Source organism: Nestor notabilis, unplaced genomic scaffold, assembly GCF_000696875.1.
Source record: "Nestor notabilis isolate BGI_N333 unplaced genomic scaffold, ASM69687v1 scaffold503, whole genome shotgun sequence".
NCBI lineage: Eukaryota > Metazoa > Chordata > Aves > Psittaciformes > Psittacidae > Nestor > Nestor notabilis.
The window spans coordinates 51,212-75,619 of NW_009922130.1; the positions used below are offsets into that span (position 1 = coordinate 51,212).

At 37.7% G+C, this 24,408-nt stretch overlaps 1 protein-coding gene across 1 annotated transcript in view; it reads left to right on the plus strand.

Annotated features, from left to right (window-relative positions):
• The window catches only part of LOC104403352 (mannosyl-oligosaccharide 1,2-alpha-mannosidase IA-like), a gene marked incomplete at its 5' end in the record, with an annotated part of 80,704 nt that overhangs the window by 46,225 nt on the left and 10,071 nt on the right, over positions 1 to 24,408 (plus strand). Inside the window, 3 exons of the mRNA XM_010011458.1 lie at positions 8,237 to 8,360; positions 10,669 to 10,762; positions 14,799 to 14,914. Of these exons, the coding sequence (XP_010009760.1) occupies positions 8,237 to 8,360; positions 10,669 to 10,762; positions 14,799 to 14,914 (334 nt within the window). The remainder of the gene's footprint in view (positions 1 to 8,236; positions 8,361 to 10,668; positions 10,763 to 14,798; positions 14,915 to 24,408) is intronic.

The window sequence follows — 24,408 nt, forward strand, 5'->3', positions numbered from 1 at the left end:
TTGATGCCCCTTTAGAACACCAGTAACATGAGAAGTGTTGCAGAGCAGACAGCCATAAGGAAAGGTTTGTACAAACCCTGCCAGTGAAATCCTAAAGAAATTCAGTCTTTTTCCACAGAGAAATGCTACAGGAATTTGACATAAACAGAGCAGCCCAATAATCTGAACGGACTGGTAAGAAAAAGATAGTCTGTTTATTTTAAACACCAATAGACACAATATCGCTAGATCCAGATGTTCAAAACCCATGTATCAGATCAAGAAAGAAGTATCCACTGGTGTGTGGTGGTTTTTGGAGCCTGTGGAGGTGTTTTATTTTTATTCTCAGCAGTTGTCAGACTTCAATGCATACAGTAAAACATGATCTTCCCATGGGCAATTTCACTGGCCTTTGCTTATTCTCTGCTGCTCTCCAGAGGCAGATGACATTGTCTCCTCTTCATCTTGCTTCTTTCTGACATTCTGGTCTCCACCCGCGTCTTGGCTCCTCCTGCTCCCTCGGCTGCCGTTTCAGTTCACTTCAGTGTCGGCTCACTTCCCCCCAGGAGCCATCAGTACTCTGACCTAATCATGAGCGAGTACTTTTCACCACAGAGGTGCTGGTCCTGTTGCCATGACAGCAATTTTAATGGTGGTGCTGATCAGCATCTTTTTTTTTTTTTTTTACTGAGCGAAGAGTTCTTAGTGGGGTTTCATGGACTATGACTTGGACATGGAGCAAAGGACTTGGAGCAAACGTAACTCTCTAGCCCCCCCTATGTGTTTATTTGCACACTTTTCCAAACAGCTCCTCCACCACGACTTGTTCCTTCTGGGGGGTGTGGACCTTCTGGGAGAGGCCACAGCACAGGATGATACTGGAAACTTCATAGTTCGTACACCTTCTGCTCACTTCTTGCATTCACATTAACAGTGCTCTTCAGTCTCTGTTGCTGTTCTGTCCAGTTTCAAGAGAAATTGCTTGTTAGATGGTCACCTTGAGGAAGATCAGCCCACTTGATAGCATTCCATGATTGTTGAGCATTTTGACCTTTTGCCGGCAAGTACAATAAGAAAATAGTGACCATTCTGTGACAGCTTTAAAGTTCACAGTGCAGGTTTCCTTACAAAGGTGAAATGCAAAAATATTGAGAGGAAGATAACTTTTGTTCTTGAAAAATTTAATCACATACAGTGCAACTGATGTGTCTTGTGTACCGCAGGGTTTCTAAAACAACTGTTAATCTTCAAAACCTCAACAGTATTCTAACTGATCCTGTCTTCCTAAAATTGACAAGGGGAGCAAGAAAACTGTTTTCTCCTGCCCTTTTACAGAGGGACTTCTTTGTAGTGTTTGGATTGGAAAGTGTGCCACATACATTGCCTTTGAAGGATCTAATGAACCTCATGGAGAAAAGCAGTGATCTTGGTTTAGGATCTGTTTCATATTAGCATCTGTTTGGAGATGTGCCAGTAATATCTCACATGATGAGCAGCTAGACACAATAATCTGACTTCTCCTCCTCTCATTTCTAGCCAGATGATGATGTGCATTTGCATCCAATACAAATGGATGCATCTCCTGTACTGGCAGAACTGAAGCAGTCAGGAGATCAGCATATATTAATGCTGACACTGCATATGACTAGGTAAATAGACAAAATTAATGTTCTCAAACAAGTAGCTCTTGAGGCTATACCTCTTCATTATCTCACTTGTTAGAGTTTGAAAAAAAAAAATTAGTATTTTTTTTTTTTTTTTTTTTTTTTTTTTTTTAGTTTTCTCTGGCATTACAGCATAGATTTTTTTTATTATTATTTCTTATTGTACTGTAAAATGTAATAACCACTTTTGTGGGTTTTCATACTGCAATTGCTAATGGTACTAATTCACTGTCTGCCTCCTCCTGCTAAGTCAGCATCCCTAGAAATCACCTCACCAGGTAATAGCTGGTATCACGCAGTCTTCAGAGAGGGCAGCTCAGCTGAGCAGGAAGCTGCCAGCTGGGCAATGATCAGGCAAGGGCAATAGTTACATGTTCATTGTCACAGCTGAAAAACTAACCAGCTGTTAGCATTTGCTGAAACAATTCTCCTAACAAAGAGGAGTAAAACAGACATCAAAAGCTACCACATGGGCTAGCTAGCTGATTGAAGTTTCTTTTTCTGCTGTCTCCAGCTGTCGAGACACTGTGAGAGAGATGCTTAACCAGATTATAATCATTTTCCTTTCTCAGAAAAAGGGGTACTGTGGAAAAGTCAGAGCTCCAGCAGTTGTCTGCCTTGGTGCTGTCTGTGGGGAGACAGGAACCACATAGGCCTGCAAAAAGTTAATTGCCATTTATTGGAAATTGGACAGGAAGGCATTTCACACTTGCTACTGGGGCTAGAAATACACAGCTACTGTGCTAGCCCTGTCACATGTTCCCCCTCTTGACTTTGTCCACAAGGTGCTGTTCTGGCAGCTCCCACCACTAGACTTGAATGGAAAATTTGAGTACCAGTGATGTACTCAAATGTGGGATTTCTGTGTTCCTGTCTTCTGTCAAATAGGGGTACAGATGGTTTGCCAGGTATGGCAAAATAAAACCATGTTGAGTATCTTTGAAGTGTTAACAAATACATTATCAGTTTCGGTGTTTGTGAAGACAGGCCCCAACATCAAGGTCCCGTATGTCATACTTTCATGGGCAGGGGGTGAAGGAAATTAAAAAAATATATCATGTAATTTATCAAATATTGTAGTTGAAACTTTAGCAAGCATTGCTTGTGTGTTCCATGGTTGTTTTTTTGTTTGCTTGTGTTTAAAAATATGAACCTCTAATAAAATAATTTCATTCTTCATCACAGCTTCTTTATAGTAAAACATAGCTAATTAGCATTGTTAGCTGCAATACTAAAAGGAGAAGGATATAGTACAAGAGTTTGAAGGGAAGCTCTTCTGAACAGTATGAACAGCAGATCACCCTTTAATTTCCCCAGTTTGGACTGTGGTATTGGATTTAGCTTCTATTCTAGCAAGTTGTTAGCAAGGGATGTGTGTCTAATGATCAGCATTGTTTTCTGGGAAGAGAAGAAGCTGCTTTTCATCTTTTCATATTTTTTTTTGTGACACATTGACAAATGATTCCATTCAGGGTAAAATAAAAAAATCCTTCTTCTGAAAGTGTTTTCAGATGTGGCAATCCTAAATAATGCATGAAATATTAGATATTCTATGAAAATAACCTCTGAGTATCATCCTTTTGACTGCCATAGAAACACCCATAGCTGGGGAATCACAGTATGCAACCACGGTATCCATGAACTATTTTTCCCATTATTTGCTTAATTTTATGTTTGGGTGTGTGTCACAACGTATATTTAGAACATAATTTTTTGGGTTTGAGTTCATTCATTTGCTTCGAAAATGCTGAAAGCAATTAAGTTTTATTTGGCATTTTGACGTATTTTGTACCAACTATGTCTCTTCAGCAACTTAATGTTTTAAATTTATTTTGTTTAAAATGAGAAATAGATACCGAGTATGTAAATGAAAACCTGACCCTTTACTGACCTCTCTTTGTTTGTTCTACGGAGACTTAGTTGACTTAATTAAATAAAAATATTACTATGAAAGACTGGTAGTGGCAGAAAAGAAATAGACTGAAGGCTTTTACAAGGTATAAGTGTTTATTACAAATGCGGTGACTGGCCATTAGGTAGTTACACTGGCTTTTTATAAGAGGAAGACATTTGTTTAGAAAAACAAAAAGTCATTCATAGAAATATTCTGCCAAAATGGAATGTGCCCCTGGGGATTTTTCTCACTGAATTGAATTATTGTAGAGAAAATAATAATAATTTGACATGTATTACATCTATGAGAGAAATTTTTGACATAATGCATTCTGTCAAGTTGTTTATTTTACTAATTCACAATATGTGGCACCGTCCGTATGTCTTTGTGTCCTGGGTTCAGCTGGACTTAAACCACAACACTTTGCCTGGCTGAGTATCGGAGCTTCATGGACTTTGAGGTACCCTTCTCATGTCACAGTACTGCAGGAAGGTTTTCTGTATTTATTTTTGTAGTTTAATCTGTCAAAGTTTATCTTGCAATATTTTATAAAAATGTCATGTAATAAAAGACCATTGGAAATAAATTGTGAACTAGGAAAAAACCTGATTTTAGAATTGATGAATTAAAAATATAACATTACAAAGTGTTTATCTCCAGTCCTACTCTTTGTTATAAATATCAGCCTGTGCTGATTATGAGGGGAGTGCTGAAGAGATTAATTTCTGTGAATATCCTTGCTGGATTAGCACTGCATTTGCATTTCCCCAGCATTTCCCCAGCATTTTCACCCACTGTCATAGTAACTTTTTTGCAAATAAGATCAGCATTAGTCAAGTCCAAAGGGGTTATAGGGTGTTATTTTAATATTTAATTCTAAAAAATTTTACAACAGCGGCTCTTGGACACTTCACGTTGTTGATGCTATTTGCTGTTGATGTTTTTATTCTGGCCTTTCACCTTTCTTTCACCTTTTTTACTGGCTCAGTCTCCAAAAGGATACTGACTATTAGACTTTGCATTAAATATTGCAGTGTTATAAATAGTTTTGCTGAAACTTGGAGTAGAAATAAAACCTTTCACCAGAGCCCCAGGCTTGCATCTCAAGACTTGAGGAACACAGCCCATAACTTTGTAACTGAAGAGTAAATAAACGCCCAACATTGGCTTTATGGCTGAAGAATAAAGAGGTACCTAGCATTGACTTTTTTAACTTTGGAGAAATTTTTGGTCACCCTGATAACAATATTGGTGAGAAGCTTGAAAAAATGTCTGAGGTGGGAGCACTGGATGTATTGTCTCATGCATGGGCAGAAATCAGAATTTTACTATGCCTTGTTAAGATTTACTGAGCTATTACACTTATTTATTGCATGTTATTTTCTAGGGCACCTCATGTCATTTATACATCTGCTCACTTATAATCCTTGACACAGAAGTCTTTTTCCATTTCACCATATCCCTTCATCTGTTCAGGTTCTCTCTTGCTTAAGGTCTGTTCTGTTTATACAATATTTAGGAAAATATTTTGAGGGGTGGGGTGGAAAAAGAGCGCCCTCTTCAGTTTCCATTTCTTTAAGCCAAGACAAAAGCCAGTCTACCTTCCCTGGTCAAAAAGGATCAGAAAATATGAAATCTTTCTCATTCTGAATGATGAGAACTTTGTCGAGTATCTCCCACACTCTAGTAATGTCTCTTCAGGAGCTGGCTGTCTGCATAGCTGTACATACTGGATTATTGCTTTTAAGGACAGAGTTAAATGGAAGGAGAAAGAACACAGTGGCTGCTCAAGTTAGTATAAGGGAATACAGAGAACTTACTTATTTCATTTCTCTCAAAGATGAAATATATGTGAGACTATCAGACATCCACAGCTGAAGGTTACATGAAAAATAGTGAAGGCACTGAATCACAACTCGTGGGTTCTACCACTTGTTGAAATGAACTTGTCAGTTTTGACTTAGATCGTCCATCTGAGACTAAACGAACAGAAATGCTCATTATCTTGCAGATAGTTCAGAAATATGTTGATGCTATTTTTTTTTTAACTAGCTGTCCCAACTGAAAACAATAAAAGCTACATTAAATAATACACAGATGCCATATAGATGGTTCTTTTCTACTTTTCTGGCATTAAGAATAAAGAATTCAAGTTTATATTTTTCAAACCATTTTAAGCAAGAAGAATCTTCCACTCATGGTAAAACACACTGCTGTTTTCAGAACACCTCTCAATAGCCATGCTTGGAAATTTTTCTAGTTAACAATGAAGTACATCAAAATGTTCTGACAGGTTGTGTTGATATCAGCAGACATTGTGGTGGAGTGCAAGAAGGAACTTTGTTATGTTTTCTGCGAAGTCTGGTTAATGTCTTGCTGCAGAAACAGCTCAATTTTTTCACTTTGAGATTTACTGAGAAATTTAATAAGAAAAAAAGCTGGCTTTTGCCAGTTGTACCACAACATGGTAACTTTTCAAAACCTTGAAATATTTCCTTTTTTTCGTTTTTTTTATGGTGAGCTTTATTTACTGGTAGTGTCTTTTATCATCTGTTGTAATCTGGGTGATTTGGAAACAAGCTAAAGTATTTTCACCTGGAAGTCAGCAGTTTGGCAGAACTTGGGCAAGTGTGTCCCAGAAGTTGTGCCTGTTGTTGGGTGATAACCAGTCTGTAGGTGTAAGCTCTTCAGTCTGTACATAAGAGGTTTCCAGATATGTTGTCTGCAGTACTCACCTTGATCTTATTCTCTGTAATATCTGATGCTTTTATGGCAACCTTTGGAAAATTCTGGCCCACAGTAGACAGAGGTATGAAGAACTTGTAAGCCAGGTTCATCAAATGTAAAAAGCACTCTCTTTGTAAGATTGTTCTTAAAATGAGATATTTAGTTCCCATAAAACTTGTGTTCTGTTTCTGTCATACAAATACCATAACAAAATTAGATTGTGTGCACCTTTGCAGTACCCTAATTTCATTGATTTTGTCTGCAGCTATGAAGATTAGAAACATTTTTCTCCTTTGGAATTTTGTGTAATCATTTGCATCAGTGGACATCCATGTGTCCCAGCCTCTTGCACCTTTATGGTCAGCCAGGGGAGCCTCATCTGATCTCTTTGCCTTGTGTTCTGCCAAGTTCTCCCTCCACTCAGGACTCAGATAAGATAGTAAATACAGTGCTTTATGGTCTGGGAAAATTTACAACATACCTGTGGGGAGTATTTGACAGATGCTATGGAACTTCAAAAATGGGACAATGTAAGTCCACCTATCAGTAGATAATATTCTGGCTTTATTTTTGGTGGCACATTAGTGAGTTCCAGCAGTCCCATCAACACAAGGCCAGGCAGCCAAAGGTGTTGCACAGTTTAGAGCCTTGACATTTAAGTAGAATACAAATATGCTCTTTATTTGTACCCTTTACTCAGCTTTTAAAGTTTAATGACTTGCTTGTATTTTGTGTGTGTGGCAGAAATCTCAAAATAATGTGTTAATATAGCTAGTGGGGAAATTAATTTAATGGAGTCTTTCATTATACTAGTTAAACTTCAGCTATAAATACTTGAACTTTTGAAGAAGAAGGTTGAATACAACTGAGGACTTTCATCATCATGAACTGAAGATGGGATTTCTTGGGGTTTCCTTCTCTTTGTTTTTCATGAAACGAGTTACATTTTAACTCAGGGAAGAATACCTGATTTTCATGGTTGTGCAAGTGCTGATTGATGACTTAGTGGCTGTTTATGTGTGAAAGTAAAATTAGATTTTTATTTATATTTAAGTATGTGTGTGTGTGTGTTTAATGCTGTTTACAACTTGAAAGTAAGGAAGGCATTCCAATACCTAATAAGTGTATTTATATCTAATGTCAATGTTAATAATATGCTGGTCTAATATGTCATTATTCACCTAGATGCTACAGAAAGTTTGTTAGCTTTTCTCTAATTTCAGGATGGTTTCTGAATATTGCTGCTGGAAATTTCAAGGGAAAAAACCACCACTTTTCTGTAATGAAACTTTAGCAGACTTTTCATGCTGAATCTTAAGCAGGATTAGTTTCTAGTGGGGATTTAGCAATAAATGTGCTATTCTTTACTCTCAGCACAAAACCTGAGATTATTTTTGCTGTGAAGTATCTTTAGGTCTTAATTAAAACCTGGTAAGAGTGCCCTGACAGACAGTGCCTACACATCCTACTCTATTAATTTCTCAGGTATGAAGATGAATATACTGCATGTAGTACTTTAATGTAAAGCTTGTGCTTTATATATGTTGTATTTCAATTTAATAAATAATTGCACTGTAGAATTATTAGAACAAGTTAAAGTTGAGGAGTGTTGTGCTAAATACAGGGGAAACGGGTGAAGTATGAGAATGTTTTCTCATACTCTATGGTTTTTGTAATGTCTTTGAATGTAATATTGTGAAACACTGGTACAATGATATGTGTAATGGAGCTATTCGTGGGCTAAAAGACTGGCTTGTTGAAGCAATTTTACAAGCCTAAGCAGAACTGGACAGAAGTGGTCATGGAAGTCATGGAAGGCTGCTGAAGCACGGTTTCTAACACAGATATTAAGTACATTTTACATTCGTTACCTTGTCTTGATAACAGTATATCTCCTACCCATTATATTTTATTAGCATTGTCTTATAGATGCTCATGCTTATTTTCTGTATTTCTTTTCCCCCCATCTTAGTGGAATCGGTCGAAATTGGCCATGGGCCTCTGGCGGCAGCAGCATTTTGGCAGAATTTGGGACTTTGCATCTGGAGTTCGTACACTTGAGCTACCTGTCTGGAAACCCTGTCTTTGCTGAAAAGGTTAGACTGTTCAGTCAAAATCATGCTGTAAAAGATAAATCACATGTAGGGAGACTAATATATCTAGGGAGAGATTAGGATTTTCCTCAGCTGTAAGCATTTGTCACGTTTTCCCTAATCACTTTGGTGTGTTTTTGTATGAAAAATCTGGTTCCAAAATCATTGTGATGCATCTTCTTGTATATAGCACTTACCTGGCCCCATAAAACATGTAATTTCTGTTTATGTTCTAAATTAGTATCACATTAAACAATCACACTGTAGATCTTTCTTCAGTACTTCACCTGAATGCAGTGAGAACAAAAATTTACATTATAATTGGGACAATATGTGATGCCTGTAGAAAGCAAAGCACCACAGCCACCTCGTGTGATTTCAGCAAGTTTAGTCTTCAAAGTGCTGTATAGTATCACTCATGTCAGTGAGGTCAGAAAGCCCTTCCAGTGCACTGGCCTTTGAACTTTCCTGGGGGGAAGGAAAAAAATCCTAACATCCGTTGACAAAACTGATGTCGTGCTTACCAATTCTTCCAAAATTTGAGAATGCTGTCTTCTAGATACTTTTTAATTATAAGAGTAATGGAAAGCAGCTCCTCCTTCCCTCAGTTCCCGCCTAGGCAATTCTGCTTTGCTTTTTGGTGTGTGAATAGTCAGTGAGTCCTATTCTTTATAATACACTGTACCATTTATCTTCTTTTTTTTTTTCTCCCTAATTAAAACTTCCACTTGTTTTGCTTTTGTATTCTTACTGCAACTGCCCCATGTTAGCTAAAACTGGTATTACCTATTTAATGATCTAATCAATAATGAGGCTCCAAATGTTTAGCCATAGGTTTAAAAGCAGTGGTCAAATCTAAAATGAATACCAGTTATTCCAAACTTAAGGGACTGAATGACTTTGCTGCAGTACCATTGTCATCACTGAAATCTGTCTTGTGAATCAAACTCCTAGGAATGTTAATGTATTTAGGGTGAATTCGAAGACAGAGTTTCTCTTAAACAAATCTGAGCTGAGCTGGGGGGAGGGATGGGTAGGTTGCAGCTCCAAGGAACAACCAGAAACAAACTTGCTAGATAACTTAATTATCTTTTGGCATTATGGTAATTTAATGTGTAACATTTGTTCTACTAAGAGACAATTAAAGTGTGATGAAAGCGTATATGTCAAAAATCCTAGCCTATGGTTCTCTTCCAAAGTGGCATTGAGCTATAGCTGCAAGACACTGGAAATCTATTTAAGTAAGCTGCTTTTAAAGCCCTTTAGAGATTGTGATTCCACAGCCCTCCCAAGGCAACCTTATCAAGGTTTGCTCAATAAAGAAGAAGAAACAAACAGTGGAATAAGCTTTGCATTGAAGGATTCATAGAAGAATTCATTAAATGATGTCTAGGTCTTGTTGCAGTCTGCCTTTGGGCAATGACTATTAGCAGCATAGTGTCAAGATGCAGAAGGCAGTTTGTGTACCACAGACAAATCCTAAAAAAGCTAATTTATCTTCTTTTTCAGCAGCATGTTACTTGATCTGTAGGCATTCACGGTGTTATAGTGAAGCTGTCAGTACCTTTTTGTTGCAGATTCTGATCTGTGGTGCTCAGGATCTTCATTCTCCCAAGGTGCTACATTCGCTTTTTCTGTGAATGTTATAATTCAGTATAAATTATTTCATGTGTTCTGCAATGGATTGTGCTGCTGGATGACTCCAGCTGTAAAGCATCTGCACTGTAATTGTTTCCCCGGGCCTCTCATTTGTTGCTAGCTCCTTAGCAGAGTCGGCGGAGCGTTCAGGGCTGCATGGGTTCCTGCTGGGCAAGCTGGTTGTATGAAGCTCAGTTGCAGTAGTGCTCTCCTTTCCAGGCAAAACTGCTTTGCAGCTCACTTCTGCATCTGAACTAGGTGACAGGCTTAATATTTAATACCATTTCTGATGTGAAGAATATAATGCTGGAGTGCTGAAGTAGCTTGGTTAAGGCAACTAGCCTCCGTGAATTTCAGTATCCTGTGGAGGGGTGAGATACTCTGTATGGCAAATCCTGAACTTTAGAGCTTGCTTCTGTGGTGTGGTTTCATTATTGATACTTGATGAAGACCCTCCAGAGGTTTTGAGTAGCTTCTTTCTGTGATTCTATCAGCTTAGAGGATCTTTTCTAATAGCAATATGATTGAACAGAGGTATTCAGGTATATGAGTTAAATAAGACTATTTTTTTATTTTTGAGCATATATGTACTTTTAGACTTTGTAGCTACATTGTTTTATTTGGGGTGTCAGGAAAATGGATCAGTGCTCAGTGGTTTGTACCCTTCCAATAGGTAATGAATATCCGAAAAGTTCTAAATCGACTGGATAAACCAGAGGGCCTGTACCCCAACTATCTGAATCCCAGCAGTGGCCAATGGGGCCAACGTAAGTAGACCACTTCTTTGTTACTATCACCTGTCTGTTGGTATGGTATTTGCAGTCGTTAACTTCTTTAGTCATTGTTATGTATGTTTTTTATATATATATTTATAAAGAACTTTTTTAAAGTATAAAAACCTACATTATGTCTGAGGTTCTGTACAATGTAAAAAAAAAAATTATAAGAATAATCATGCTACTTGCTGTATTTTAATGTACTTTTATTGATAGTTTATTATATGGCTTCTGCAAGAGGGAGAAGTATCTGAATATGTATCATTTTGGAAAGGAATTTGTAGCTACAAAAGTATTCAAAAATCTAAAGTGCTCTCCAAAGTAGCTGTTTAAGGCAACATTATCAGCTTGTCTGAATCAGATTCCATATTTTTAGAGTGGTGTGGCTCCACTGAAGATAAAAATAGTAGAATAAAACAAGTCTTTCCAGTTACTACTAGCTGCGATTTCTGTTGAAGTTTAGTGCCAACAACTGAGGAAGCAAATGAAACAGAATTGTGTCATGGCATTAATCCCCTTGGAACTATTACTGGAGACACCAGAATTAGAAGGGAGAGAGTATAATAAAATGCTTGAAGTATTTGAAGTTCTTAGCCGCTTCCTGATGACCAACCCTTTTCTTCTTGTACATTGCCTTCTCCGATCTTCATAACACGTTCAAAGCCTACATAATGTGCAGGGTCCTGATTCTAGAGACCCTACTTTTTTTTCACTTTCCCTGCTTAGGTTCAGTCTACCACCATCCAGGTCATGTGAGTCAATGTTCTTGTATTTTTTCATCCCTACATTATTAAAAGAAAACAAGCAAGATATACTGTCTTGGTCTGAAAAGACACAAGTAGATGAGATGGTCCTGTAGATCATCAATGTTGGCACTGGTTAGACAATACAAGACAGGGAGAGGACCGGAGAAGTTTTAGAATATAATGGTTTGTTTAGGATGTAGCTACTGTGGAAGTGAGATTCTGGAGTCCTTATGGGAGTGGCCACAGTCTTGATAGGTAAGATAATTTTCACAAAGGCAAAGAACAAGTGTTTTATTTAAAAAAATATATTTTTGAATGCTTTGTGTCACACTCTGAATTAAAAAGATGTGCAAGAACATTGTGCTGCTCACCTGTATTATCCCATCAAGGCAAAGGCCATTTCCTTTTATGAATTAGAAGTATGCCCATCATTTTAGAAAGCCTTCTAGTCTGCTCTGCTGTGCTGTGAGGTGTCCTTCAGGTCACCATGCCAGAAGGTTGGCATGTTGGTATAAACTCTGACATCTGTTTACAGACCTGAGAGATGTGTGCCCGCTGTTACCCCTGTTGGTTTAGCACAGCTTTGTAATACATTAAAACCTCCCACTGGAAGTGCTGATCCTGTAACAACAGGCACCGGGTTTGATTAGATGGCCACCTCAGCATCTGTGAGCCAGGTCCAGTTACCTCCTTCTTTGGGTTCAGTCACTCAGAAAAGCTCAGTGTTTTTAGTAACCTGCATGAGAACAGATCTTTCTAGTGGCTAACACTGTTAGTGGCTCTGCCTTATTTATTTTAAAGCCGTCAAGTAGCCTTATGGCCTTTGCCAGTTCCCTACTAGTATAATTGTGCCTTGTGTACTCCTTGTTCACATTAAATGACAGTTTTTGATGGTGTGCATAGGAAAACTCTGTTTATACCAGCTGTGCTTTCCAATAGCATAAAGTATTGACAAAGGAAGAGCTTCCTGCACATGTAGATGGTGGACACAGATGTTGCTGCAGGTCACTGCCTAGCATACTGAAGCACCAAAAGCAAATTTGATCTTGTTGCATCCTTTCCAATTCAGTTGATACTATTTTATCAATTTTTTTCTTGTAGTAGAAGACCAGAATGTAAGATTAAAGATGTTTTATTTGAGATTGTTTTTCTAGGCTGTTTTAAGTTGATTATAACAGGGAAAAAAAAACAAACAACAACGTAGAATCTTCACTTGTACAAGAGAGAAGTATTATCTCAAACATCAAGTGGGGAGGGAGGAATAGTTTCTGAACATTTCTTCTCTAGCAGTGCTGTAACTGTGAAGGACACTGCTGGATCACTGCCATTGTTCCTGTAAATTCATTTAGCCCTTGTTATTTTGACAGTAAACTGACAGTGATTTGCTGCAGCATGCGTCAATTGGATTTGTCTGCTGCAATAATGTATATAATAACAGGGCTTATTATTGATGAAACTGTGCTTGTGCTATTTAGTTTGCAAATGTCAGAGGTTTCTATGGTAATTTATTTAGGAAATCGTAAAGGTCATTTAAATGCTGCTGTTCAGAGATCAGCCTTTGATCATAGAAAATGTTCTAATTTTTTTTAAGAAGCCTCTTTTCCTTTTGGATCATGAACATTTAATTAAATAAATGGTGTATTCTTTCCAGAAATTTAATATATCTCATTCAAAATGGGGTAGAGTGTTTGATCCTACAATGTATTTGTTAGGCAAAGGGACAGGATATGTTTGCAGAACTAAATTATTCTTGTATGTCACAGGCTACTGGAGAAAAAAAAGGTTAAAAAAGTTTGAATGGAATAAAAGTCTATCTTACACATTTGCATGGCTTTGCAACCTTTTCAGAAGATGAAAGGAGGCGTTCCAAGAAAGAAGATACTAAGTTTAAAAATAAATTCTTTGGATTCTGTTGAATTCCACCAACAGAGCCATAACTTTGAAACTAAGGTCAGAGTTAGGTGTTGGGAAGTGTGAGCTCTGTACCACTAACCCTTCTGCATCTTGCTTTATGAGCCTGGATTACCTCATGCGTGTCTTGCTTTTGTCATGCCCAGAATTTTGTGGTATGGACTCATGAACTTGTTGCATTATATATCTAACCCACATCACCATCCTGGATATCTTGGGCAGAATTAGTTGACCCCTTCCCCTAGTGTAAAATTGATGGTTATAAATGAGTAGTCCTGGAAAAGCACTTTGAAATCCTTTCACTGAAGATTCAATAAATGCCAAATGCCTTAATGTTACCAGGCAGCGATAACTTAAAAAAAGAAAACCTCTAGCTAGTGTTCTTAGTTTAATGGAGCTTAGAGAAACACTTTATAAAAATATATATATGTGTGTCTATATATACATATAGTTGTAGAATTTACTGTGTTATGGGGATCTACACTGAGACTGTGATAGCCCATAAATTTTTGCCAAGAATCTTTTAGGCTTCTAGACAGCAAGGGAATGCAACCTTGTGCAAGCAGCTAAGATCATCACTAACTTCCACATCACTGGTGCAACTCATACCAAATGGTCCAACTTATGTGATGTTAGCGTTTGCATGGTTGTGTCCTAAACATGTGCAGTTGAATAATGACAGCATGAATAGTACCAGATCATTTCACATAGTAAGCGAAGGGCAGAATACTGTGATAGCAGTATCTTCTGTAGATGTGGCAAAGTTGTCTTTTTTGCTTCCAAAACCACTGCTGAGTTCTGAGAGCAGCCAGAGGTTAAAAAATGTAGCATTATTTTTAAACATATGGGTTGGCATTTTGAAATACCATTAAGTAACCTGAAATTCAACTCTGCAGTAATGAGCTAAAACATTTCATCCTTTTTTTGTGAAGTGACTTAAATGGAGCATTAGTGAATGAGAGAGCAAATAAAAACAATGCCTGAATGATAAGAGGGGAAAGCCTTTATCAAATTAGAGAGCTCTTTCTACTTTTTTTCCTGGTTTTAGAATACAAAAGAACTTGGATTAATACATTTTTGTATGGGATAGGCTACGTGAATTTGATGTTAAACATACAAATTCTTGTTTCTTTGCCAGGAACTCCTGTGGCACATTCTGGATATTAAACAACTCTGGTGCTTTAACTTGACAAAGTAGTTCTCATTTAAAGAAATAATTCTCTGTATATACCAGCTAAGTTTTTCCTGAGGTTCCAGGCTTACATTTATTAAACATTGTTGTAGGAAGAGATCATTAAATGCACTGTCTCAAACTGTGTTTTATTGCCCAGACTGAAGATGAAATTGCTGTTCAATCTCTTCCTTTGTAGATCATGTCTCCGTTGGAGGGCTTGGGGATAGCTTTTATGAATATTTGCTCAAGGCATGGCTGATGACGGACAAGACAGATGAAGAAGGCAAGAAAATGTATTATGATGCTGTTCAGGTATATAAGATATTTAAATCTGACTTTCTATAATAATCTAATTTATAATAATCCTAAAGAGAAAGGCTCAAGGAACAATGTGAGAGATTTATGTCTTTGCCACCACAGTTGTGTTTTTTTAAAGAATTTGTTTTGCTTTTAAGAAGACTTCATCAAATATAAATGCAGGAGGAATACAGATATTGTGGGAAAGGGGAGAGTCTTGAAGTACAGCTATTTCTTTTCCAACTGCAATACAGTCAGTTCTGTCTGATACTGAAGGAGAAAAGTATAAAATATGCAACAAAAATTCATCTACAAGTAGCTCTCAGGTAGAAGTTCAATTCTTTTTTCCTTCATCATCCCTAAATACACTCCTTTTGTCCTTTTCCCTTATATCCAGGAGGGAGCTCCTCTGCTGTGTTTTGACCTCACATTTCAGCTGTCAGAGTATTTTGATTGTGGGCAACACAGGGATCACTATATTATGGTAGATAATTATAAATAAAAATAGGTTTTGTTACATAACGTCTTTTTTTTACAAGAGGCATATATTTGCCAGCTTCTGTGAAAACAACCAGTTATTCAATTTTGACACAAAAGAAAGTTTTCAAAAATTGGAATTGTTCATTTCTATGTCAGATTTTATTTATGATCCTTCTGGTCTGCAGTTTGCTTTGTTACTGACGGTATTTCCTTAGTATGCTGTTTGGGGGGAAATAATGGGTTTGTGACACCAGACTGAGACGTGAGAAGTATTAAGTTTGAATTCATATTTACAAGCTTTCCTTCCAGTCTTGGGCAAATGACCTATTTTCTCGGTTTCTAGCTTTCATACACATACCCATATATATGCACACACACACACGCACACACACACATATATATATATTCTATGATTCTATGATACATAAAAAAGAGGATAATATTACTTCTTTTTTCCCCATCCTTTCATCTGTTTTGACTGGAAGCTCTCTAGGGCCAGGACTTCTATCTCTTACTAACTGCATGTATGTACAGTGCCTCTGCAGACAAGGCTTTGAGACGCTAAGCAATATCTGCTTATTCTTTGATATATCTAGAAATGCACTGTCTCCAGTGAAGAGATACACCTCCTTTTAATTCATATACCACAAAAAGTGGTGACATTAAAAAAATGCAACCCTGGCTCATCGCAACTATCTTTTTTCTTTCTTTTTTTTTTTCATAGAATCATAGACTGGTTTGGGTTGGAAGGGACCTTAAAGGTCATCTAGTTCCAACTCCCCTGCCATGGGCAGGAACACCTTCCACTAGACCAGCTTGCTCAAAGCCCTGTCCAGCCTGGCCTTGAACACTGCCAGGGATGGGGCATCCACAGCTTCTCTGAGCAACATGTGCCAGTGTCTCACCACCCTCACAGTAAAGAATTTTTTCCTAATATCTAATCTAAATCTACCCTCTCTCAGTTTAAAGCCATTGCCCCTAGTTCTGTCACTACATGCCCTTGTAAAAAGTCCCTCTCCAGATTTCTTGTAGGCCCCTTTTAGGCACTGGAAGCTGCTCTACGGTCTCCCCAGAGCCTTCTATTCTCCAGGCTGAACAACCTGAACTATCTCAGCCTGTCTCCACAGGAGAGGTGCTCCAGCCCTCTGATCATCTTTGTGGCCCTCCTCCAGACTCTCTCCAAAAGGTCAACATCCTTCTTATTTTCAGGGCACCAGAGCTGAATGCAGTACTCCAAGGTGGGGTCTCGCAAGGGCAGAGTAGAGGGGAAGAGTCACCTCCCTTTACCTTCTGGTCATGCTCCTTCTGATGCAGCCCAGCATATGGGGTGCATTTCTCATTAGAGAGAAAAGTCATTTGTGATGATTTGCAGTAGGGTGTGATCTCTGGTGGTAGTAAATCTGACGACCGAGTATCCTCTGCTAAAAAAATCCTGCCTTTAATTTTGTAAGTGCAGATTTGGATGCAGTCAGCCTCATTTTCACTGCTGATGTGGTTTTTGCTTCAGAGCAAAAGGTGGATTTTAAATTAGGTTTGAGTGCATTTGAGGCTTTAACATAAAAACAGTGATACTGTAATAGCTCAGCCATTAGGTTGGCAGCCAAACAGAAAGAACAAAGTGTCTGATAGTACAGTATCAATTCGTCTTACCATGGAAAGCATTTTGAAGCACCTCAAGTCTTCTACCTCCACTGGTTTAATAACGTCACGTTTTCTTTTAAACACATTCTTACACAGGCTAAGTGCTAATGCATAGACTCATGCAGTTAAAAAACATTTTTTTGGTTTTTTTTAACCTTTGCCACTATGTCTGTTCTGGAAACCATTGCAGGCAGATTATCACAAATGTGGTGTGACCATCACCCCTGTTGGAAGGACTGTGAGCACATTGCCTCCCATTCTGTTGGGGAGCAGCAGAGGCATGTTGATCCCAGCTGATTACAGAGAGAACCCAGGAGAGCCCTGTGCCTCAGTGACCAGTACTGGGTTGCTCCTGCAAAGGCTGAAAGGTTCACCTTCCCCTGACTTGAGCACAGCAGGGCTGAGGTACATCAGGAAGCCACTTGCTGTATGCCACAGAAGCAGATGTGCTGTCCCATGTCAGCTGCATAGTGGCAGTGTGCCTGGGTGCCTCCTGAGCCAGCCCAAACTGCCCACTGGATGGAAAGCTGCCTGCATCGGGGAGGAGTGCTGGGAGTGCTCCAAGCTGTGTCCATGCAGGGTGTAGCAGCATGGCTTTGTTTAAACTCACTTCAGCTATACCTGGATAACGACCTCCTTGAGCTTGAAAGTTCTTGCAGGCATCCTGAGGTCACAGTGGGGAGCAGAAGTGGTGATGGCCACCTCATTGTGCAGCCGGTTCTCTATGCTTGGGATTGACCTGGAGGAGCACAATTGCCAGTCAGCAACATCACCAAATGTGGCAATATCAATGTCAAGAGTCTGAGCTCTACTATATAGGACTAGATTTGAAGTACCTATTATCTTGATATTTTTAGTAGTACTAGATCTTAAGCAGTCCAAGCATTGTGTCTGTCCGTTGTGTCAGTGTTTGAGAGGGCCAAACTAAATAAGTGCTAGATTTCACCATTCTGCTGGTTGAAGGCTATTTCCAGTATTTTCTGAGTGATGGCATTCATGTTCTCTGCTTCATGTACCGAGGTACATCTATACCAAAGCTGCATGCAGCATGTGGAGGTACAGCTCGATGTTGTGAGGTAGCTGGTTCAGAAAACAGCAGGGAAGTTGAAGTCTCACATAAGCTTCAGGCTGCTTGGGCCACATTGTGATGTCAGGTTCTTCACCAAGTAACTAGCCAGTTTTGAAATCCATCCCAATATTGGCTTTATTGCTATTGATCCCTTACTTATCTAAATTAAAGTTAATTTAAGTGTCTGCACAAGCTGCAGTCCTTTTTTATGACTAAGCCTACACGTTTGGGCATTCTGAGACTGCTTCGTATTTTCTTAGATAAATTTCCCCCAACGCTTTCAGAATCTTTTTAAGACTACGCCGAAGGGAACAGCATGATTATTCCTGGCTGTTCGGTCCAGCACATACCCACCAAACTCTGAAAGAGCAATGTGAAGGTTTGATGCCTAATTCAATATCTTCCACAATCCAGAAACCACAAATGAAAATATATGGTGTTATAGTTCACTGTGAAAAGCTGAAATTTATTTAGGTAAAGCTTTGGGGTGATTTCTTACATCGTTCTGTAACTCATATTAAAACAAAGAGTTCTTTCTATTAGATTTTTGTAGCACCTATAGATTGTTTTATGGTTCAAGTTAAAAGCAATAACTAAGATGTCAAACTAGATTTAAAAACTTTTTCTGCTTTCCATGAGTAAGATGTGTATTTTGCTGATGCCATTTAAAGAGTTGATTTCTAAAGGAAAAATGGACAGAGATAGTCTTATTTTGAATACCAGAGAATAATATGAATGTATTTATAAGGCCATAAGAGGGATTCATAAACTCTAGAATTCACACAAAAGACAAGTGAATGTGTTTTTAATGTAACTTATTTTGCTCTTTTGAAAAGCAATGCATATAATGTCCTGTTTCATATAATACAGGAAGAGTTCTTCTTAAATTGGTTTCAATGGACAGCATGCAACATTTAGTTACAAAACAAATGTGTATTCAGCTTTTATTCATATTTTGAGCATGTAACTGCCCACAGAGCAATCTGTCAGTCTTTGCAAGTATCCAAAACAGGAGCCATCCCACTCTTTTCAGCTAACACAGTTGGATCTCTGAGACACAATTGAGTAGGTTCAGTAAGAGAGCATGATAATTTAGAGAAAAAGTGGATCTTGTGGTTTCACTTACATACAGTCTACCTACAGCAGTGTCACAAGCAACTGCATCAAATCCTCTCTTCTTGAAGTCAGCACTCATTTTCAAAGTTGAAGGGCAATTTTCCAGCTATTCTTGTTAATAGCTTGTCTAACACTTGATGTCTGATGATCATGTATCTTTTCCAAATTTTCCCATTATGTTTATTCATGGCCACTGCTGCAAGCTTTAGGCATCTTAAATTCTTTCTTTCTCTCTGATGCTGCCTTCATCCCCTCCTCAGTGTATTTGCAGAGAAGGGGCATACCTAAAGGCTGTAAAGAGAGCAGTAACTCAGCCCAGAACTTCATAGGAGGAGGGAGAATCTCTCGCCAGCACTTCCCAAGAAGCTTGATTCAGTGCAGACCTGTGGTATCAGAGAGGTAAAGCCACTGTGAGGCGCAGCTTTATCTTAAGCCAGGATAGTTTATTTGTAGACATTTAGATAGTTTAATTTTTCATTGTGGGTAACAGCTGCTTAGAAGATTGTAACAAGAAGACTAGTGATCTCTGGAGAACCTAGCATGTGGAAGTAGAAATAGTAGAAATAGCAAAAAGAAGAATAGATATTGCGAAGCAGTACCACAACTGTTCTCTGACAGATTGCAACAGCACTCCTGAAAGTCAGGCTCCTGCTAGGCTGGGTTGTGCGATTAAGGAATGCAGTAACCTTTTGTGGTTATCAAAAGGTGAAAAAGTCATTTTCGGCATCAGGATTTTGAGTATTCAGACAGAAAGTAGAGAGGATCACTATAATTTTTATATAATATTTATATCACTTATAATTTTTTTTTTTGCACATTGCTAACTTTGAGACTAGCCTTGTTATACCCGGTTTGTACTCTGCCAGAGGAAGCTATATGGTTTTGGGGGCAAGGGTGTGGTGTATATTTGTCAGCATTAAGTAGTGAATATTTTTTAGACCTGTCAAGATTTCAGCCTTTCAGATAAATAAAACAAATCCATGTAGACTCTTTTCTCATTGAAATGAGGGAGAGAACAAAGTGTTGTTAGCAAATTGAGAACATGATATTGGCACATAGGCTCTTTTCATCTCCAGAGTTTCGTGACTATTTAACTATGGTGACAGTCTGGTGGCTGGTCTGTGCTGATTTCAGTTTCCATTAAGTTGCTTGAAGTTGTTTGCTTTGTGGTCATAGTGATCTTAAAAAGTACATAGCTGATGTGGACAATGACAGAACCGCAACAACTCGATTAGAACAGTTTGTGACACTGGGTAAAGCTAAAAGTTTGTTAATGAACTGAACATTCAGTACTTGAGCACTTCTTGGCATTGAAGGAAATACATAAATAGGGCAGGCAGGGTGGTGCAATAGGAGGCCATCTTCAGAATGAAACACTTGGTGAACAGAACCCAGCATTGCCACTGCATACTTTTTTTTTTTCAAGGGGGGGAGGTATCGTCTATAACTTCAATGTGTAAAAATTAATAAACAGGCAGTTTATTTACATATTTTGTCAGCTGTCATGTTTAAAGTATTTATCACCCAGCTGCACTGGTGTTCTGCACGTAGCAATAGTATAGCCATATTATGCAGGAACACAAAGTTCATTACATTTAACAGATGAGAACATCCAGAGGACTCACTGCTCCTTTTTATTCTCTTTGTTATATTTCCCCTCTTCAGAGGAGTTTTGAGGCTTTCCACAACTGCTTACAGAAAGCATCAAGTTTAAAGATAGGCTTCTGCAGATTTTTCAATTGTTAATAATATACTTATAACTGCACAATGCTTATGTTTTGGACTATAGAAAGTATTTATTAAAATGTTTGCCTGTTTATGGACTGTCAGGAGAAGCAGCAGAAATTGTTAGATCTCCTTAAGGACAATTTGAACTAGAAGAGTCCTGTGAGATAAATTGTCCCCTTTTTGCTCTTGGCTTTGCTATTGTTGTCACAGCAGTCTTGTCCTTCCTACTTGTGCTATTTTCATTTCCTTTTTTTGACAGCAAAAGAATTTGTCAGGAGCAATAGGTGCATATTCTAGAATATGCAGAAAATACAAAATGCAACACTTTGAGAGTGACTTGCTTTGCCATTCCATTAATGGCATGAATATGAGTAAATCCAGCCTTCTGGTAGCAAAAGCAGCATTAAGTACATTTAGTGCAAGAGCATTGCTGCTCTTAGGGACACTAGTAGATCTATACAGGGGAAAAAAAAAAAAACAACCAAAACAAACCATAATTAAATTTTCAGATAAAAGTAAATTACTGGTTTTCCCCTAAAATTTAATTATCTCTTTAGTGATCAGATGGATAGATGGCACAGTAGTAAATGTTTGCCAATGTTTCCATGTCAAAAATTTAGGTATCTCCATTATAAGCATTCATTTCACATGTAAACTTGTCTGTAAAACACATTTTCAGTAAAAAGATGTAAAAGAAGTAAAAGACTTCAGTAAGTGCCTTATTGCTTTCAAAATGTTTCTTATATACTGTATTTAAACAAATGAAAGCTCTTCTGTGTCCAGATCTCAGGTTTGATTTTTAAAGCACAGTTTAGTAAGCAGAGAGGACCTTGGGATAAGAAGACGCCTCTTTTCCTCAGCAGCAGTATTTAAATAAATTGTAACAAGGGCTTGAACTTCCTATTTCATCCTAGGTTTTCTGTCTGTGTGCTTTCACATAATTCAGACATCTTGGAATACATATTTAAAACCTGTATGAACAATATTTAAGAAAACAGAATCAATTCATAAGGTTTAAAAAAAAATTTAAAAAGTAAATTTTTTTCTGCCGTCTCCAAAAGAGCTGCAGTAATGCAAATCTTAATCTTTGCATAATAAACTCATAGGAATTTCGGATAAAAGTATAAATTTGATGAATTATTAACATTGCTGAAAAAAGTTTTTACTGCATTAGATCAACAGAGAAAACATGAAGGAAGTAACTTAAAGTCAAGAAAACAGGCAATTGCCTTTCTTATAAACTCAACAGCATGCAAAACCACAGTAATCCTGACCCGCCTGCTGTGTGGTTTCAAAGCAATCAATCAAATCTATTGGTGCAAGCTTTAAATACTAAAATAAATGAACAATTGACATCATACATCTTTGAATTACTGGAAATATCATGCAATAGAATTCTCTTTCATACTCACTGTTGCTTCTAATTGTCAAAATACTGTTTATGAAGAAGATTCCTAAGGGAAGAAAAATGTATTAAAATTTGAACTGAGATAATTTATAGTGCTTTGTTGTAAAGAAGCCTGCTGAGTTGTAATTATTCCTAAAACAAACATTAGTAATCCTGGAAATTTAGAACTAGGACGATAGTTTTGAAGTTTCAAACTCATTAAGGTATAGAAATATGTAACTATGACTTGCAAGACAGTTTTTATCTCCAGCTACAGTGACATCTTGAGGTGGGAAATGAAATACCTGGGTTTTGTTAAAACAGCAGTAGGCAGTGAATTTCATTCATCATAATTAAAAAGTTATTGTAAGAGGAGAAGTAAAATGCCTAAGTGCTAGAGGAAGTAGAAGTGCAGTTCTGCATAGCATTTTGAGGTTTATGATTTATTATCCCTGCTCCTTTAGCAGAGGTAGCCTTTCCTGGCGCATGTTTATTTTGAATTTAGCAACTTTGAGGTGCAGAACTTTTTTCCTGAGAAGCCTCCATCTGTGCTCTGTAGACTTCTCTGTTAATATTTTTATTACCTGTCAGCATAATCCACCAAGAGAACATCCTTTATTAAAAATAAGCTTGTTGATTAGATTTTTTTACTCATTTGAACAGTGACATTACTTCAGTTCTGTATCCTCTATGTTTCTGTATAACCAATCCAGTTCAAGGTCCTAAACAACTCAAAGGGCAAATGAAGGACTTGCCAATCACAAAGTCAAGTCAGGGACTGAGGAAGGGGGTGATGAAGACATCATTTAAACTGTGTGAAAAGCTTAGAGAAGTGAAGAACTAAAGGAAGGAAAATGAGCATCTATTAGGAGAGTCCAGTTCTGCTTAATTTTACCAGGGTAAGGAGCGGCAGTGTAATTAATGTAAGGCTTAGGAACAGGCTGATAAGCAGAGAACACAAAACAAATTGCTCTAAGAAAGGGAGTAGGAGGAAGAGGAAATTAGGTTGGGAAAAACTGAAGAGTTTCTCTTCTGCTGTCGATAACAGAGACTACAGACGTGCAATTTGCAGTCCTGTAATCTAAACAATTCCTAATGTCTTATTCGCTGCAGTTCTTCCAATGTGACAGATAGGCAAGGGCATAATTTTAATACATGAACTCATGAGAAAGATGCCAGGAGTAAGACACGGTGCACTTGAGTCACAATTCAAACCGTAACAGGGACTGTTTGTGTTTCTAATTAAGTGCTCCAGAGTTTTTACATGCTGGGAAGAAATCATTTCCCACAACATGGGGAGAAAAATAATTTAGCTAAAAGGCTTTCTTGCCATGAGGACTGTAAGTAGAGCCTTACATAAAAGCACATACAAAAAAAAATAGTTTCCAGGAACTGTATCAGCCATAAAAGTTAGTCTGGCTGTAAGTGCTTGTAGATGCACGACATGTAGTGAAAATATTTCTTTAAATATCTGACAAATACTGATTTTCCTTTAGTTTCTCTTTCTTCCTCTCCTTTTCTGTCCACTGTCTTTTTTTCAGGCTGTCTCAAATTTTATATTTTTCTTTTATTTTTTTTGGTCACTGCCAGGTAGCAGCTGCTATTGCTCCCTTTGGGAACATACATTTGCAGCCGCTTTTTTCTTTGCAATCTTTTATGCTGCACAGTCTCTCTGCTTTACCTGATGGAGAGAAAGAAATTACTATTTGAATTGCAGAAATAGATTCTGGAAAACAGTAAAATGAAATTTTCATTCGCTTAAAAGAAAAACTAGCAACTCCAAACAATTATCCATCAGTAACGTATTTTCAGTTAATCAAAGACCCCATTCTTCTAGCATTTTTTTATTATTTGCATATACTGTATGTTGGTTTATATTGAGAATATTCATTACAGTTAAAGGAAATAATTATCTCTATAGTGATAAATATAACACCACCTGATCTGCATGCAGTGCAGGAAGGAATTATTTGTAGGTGGGGCCAAGTTGTAATCGAGCTGCAATTCAATAAATGCGTCCCATTTTTTTAAGTGTGTAGATATTTACATCGAAAGAAAAGTAAATTGCTCCTAAGTATGAGATTCAGA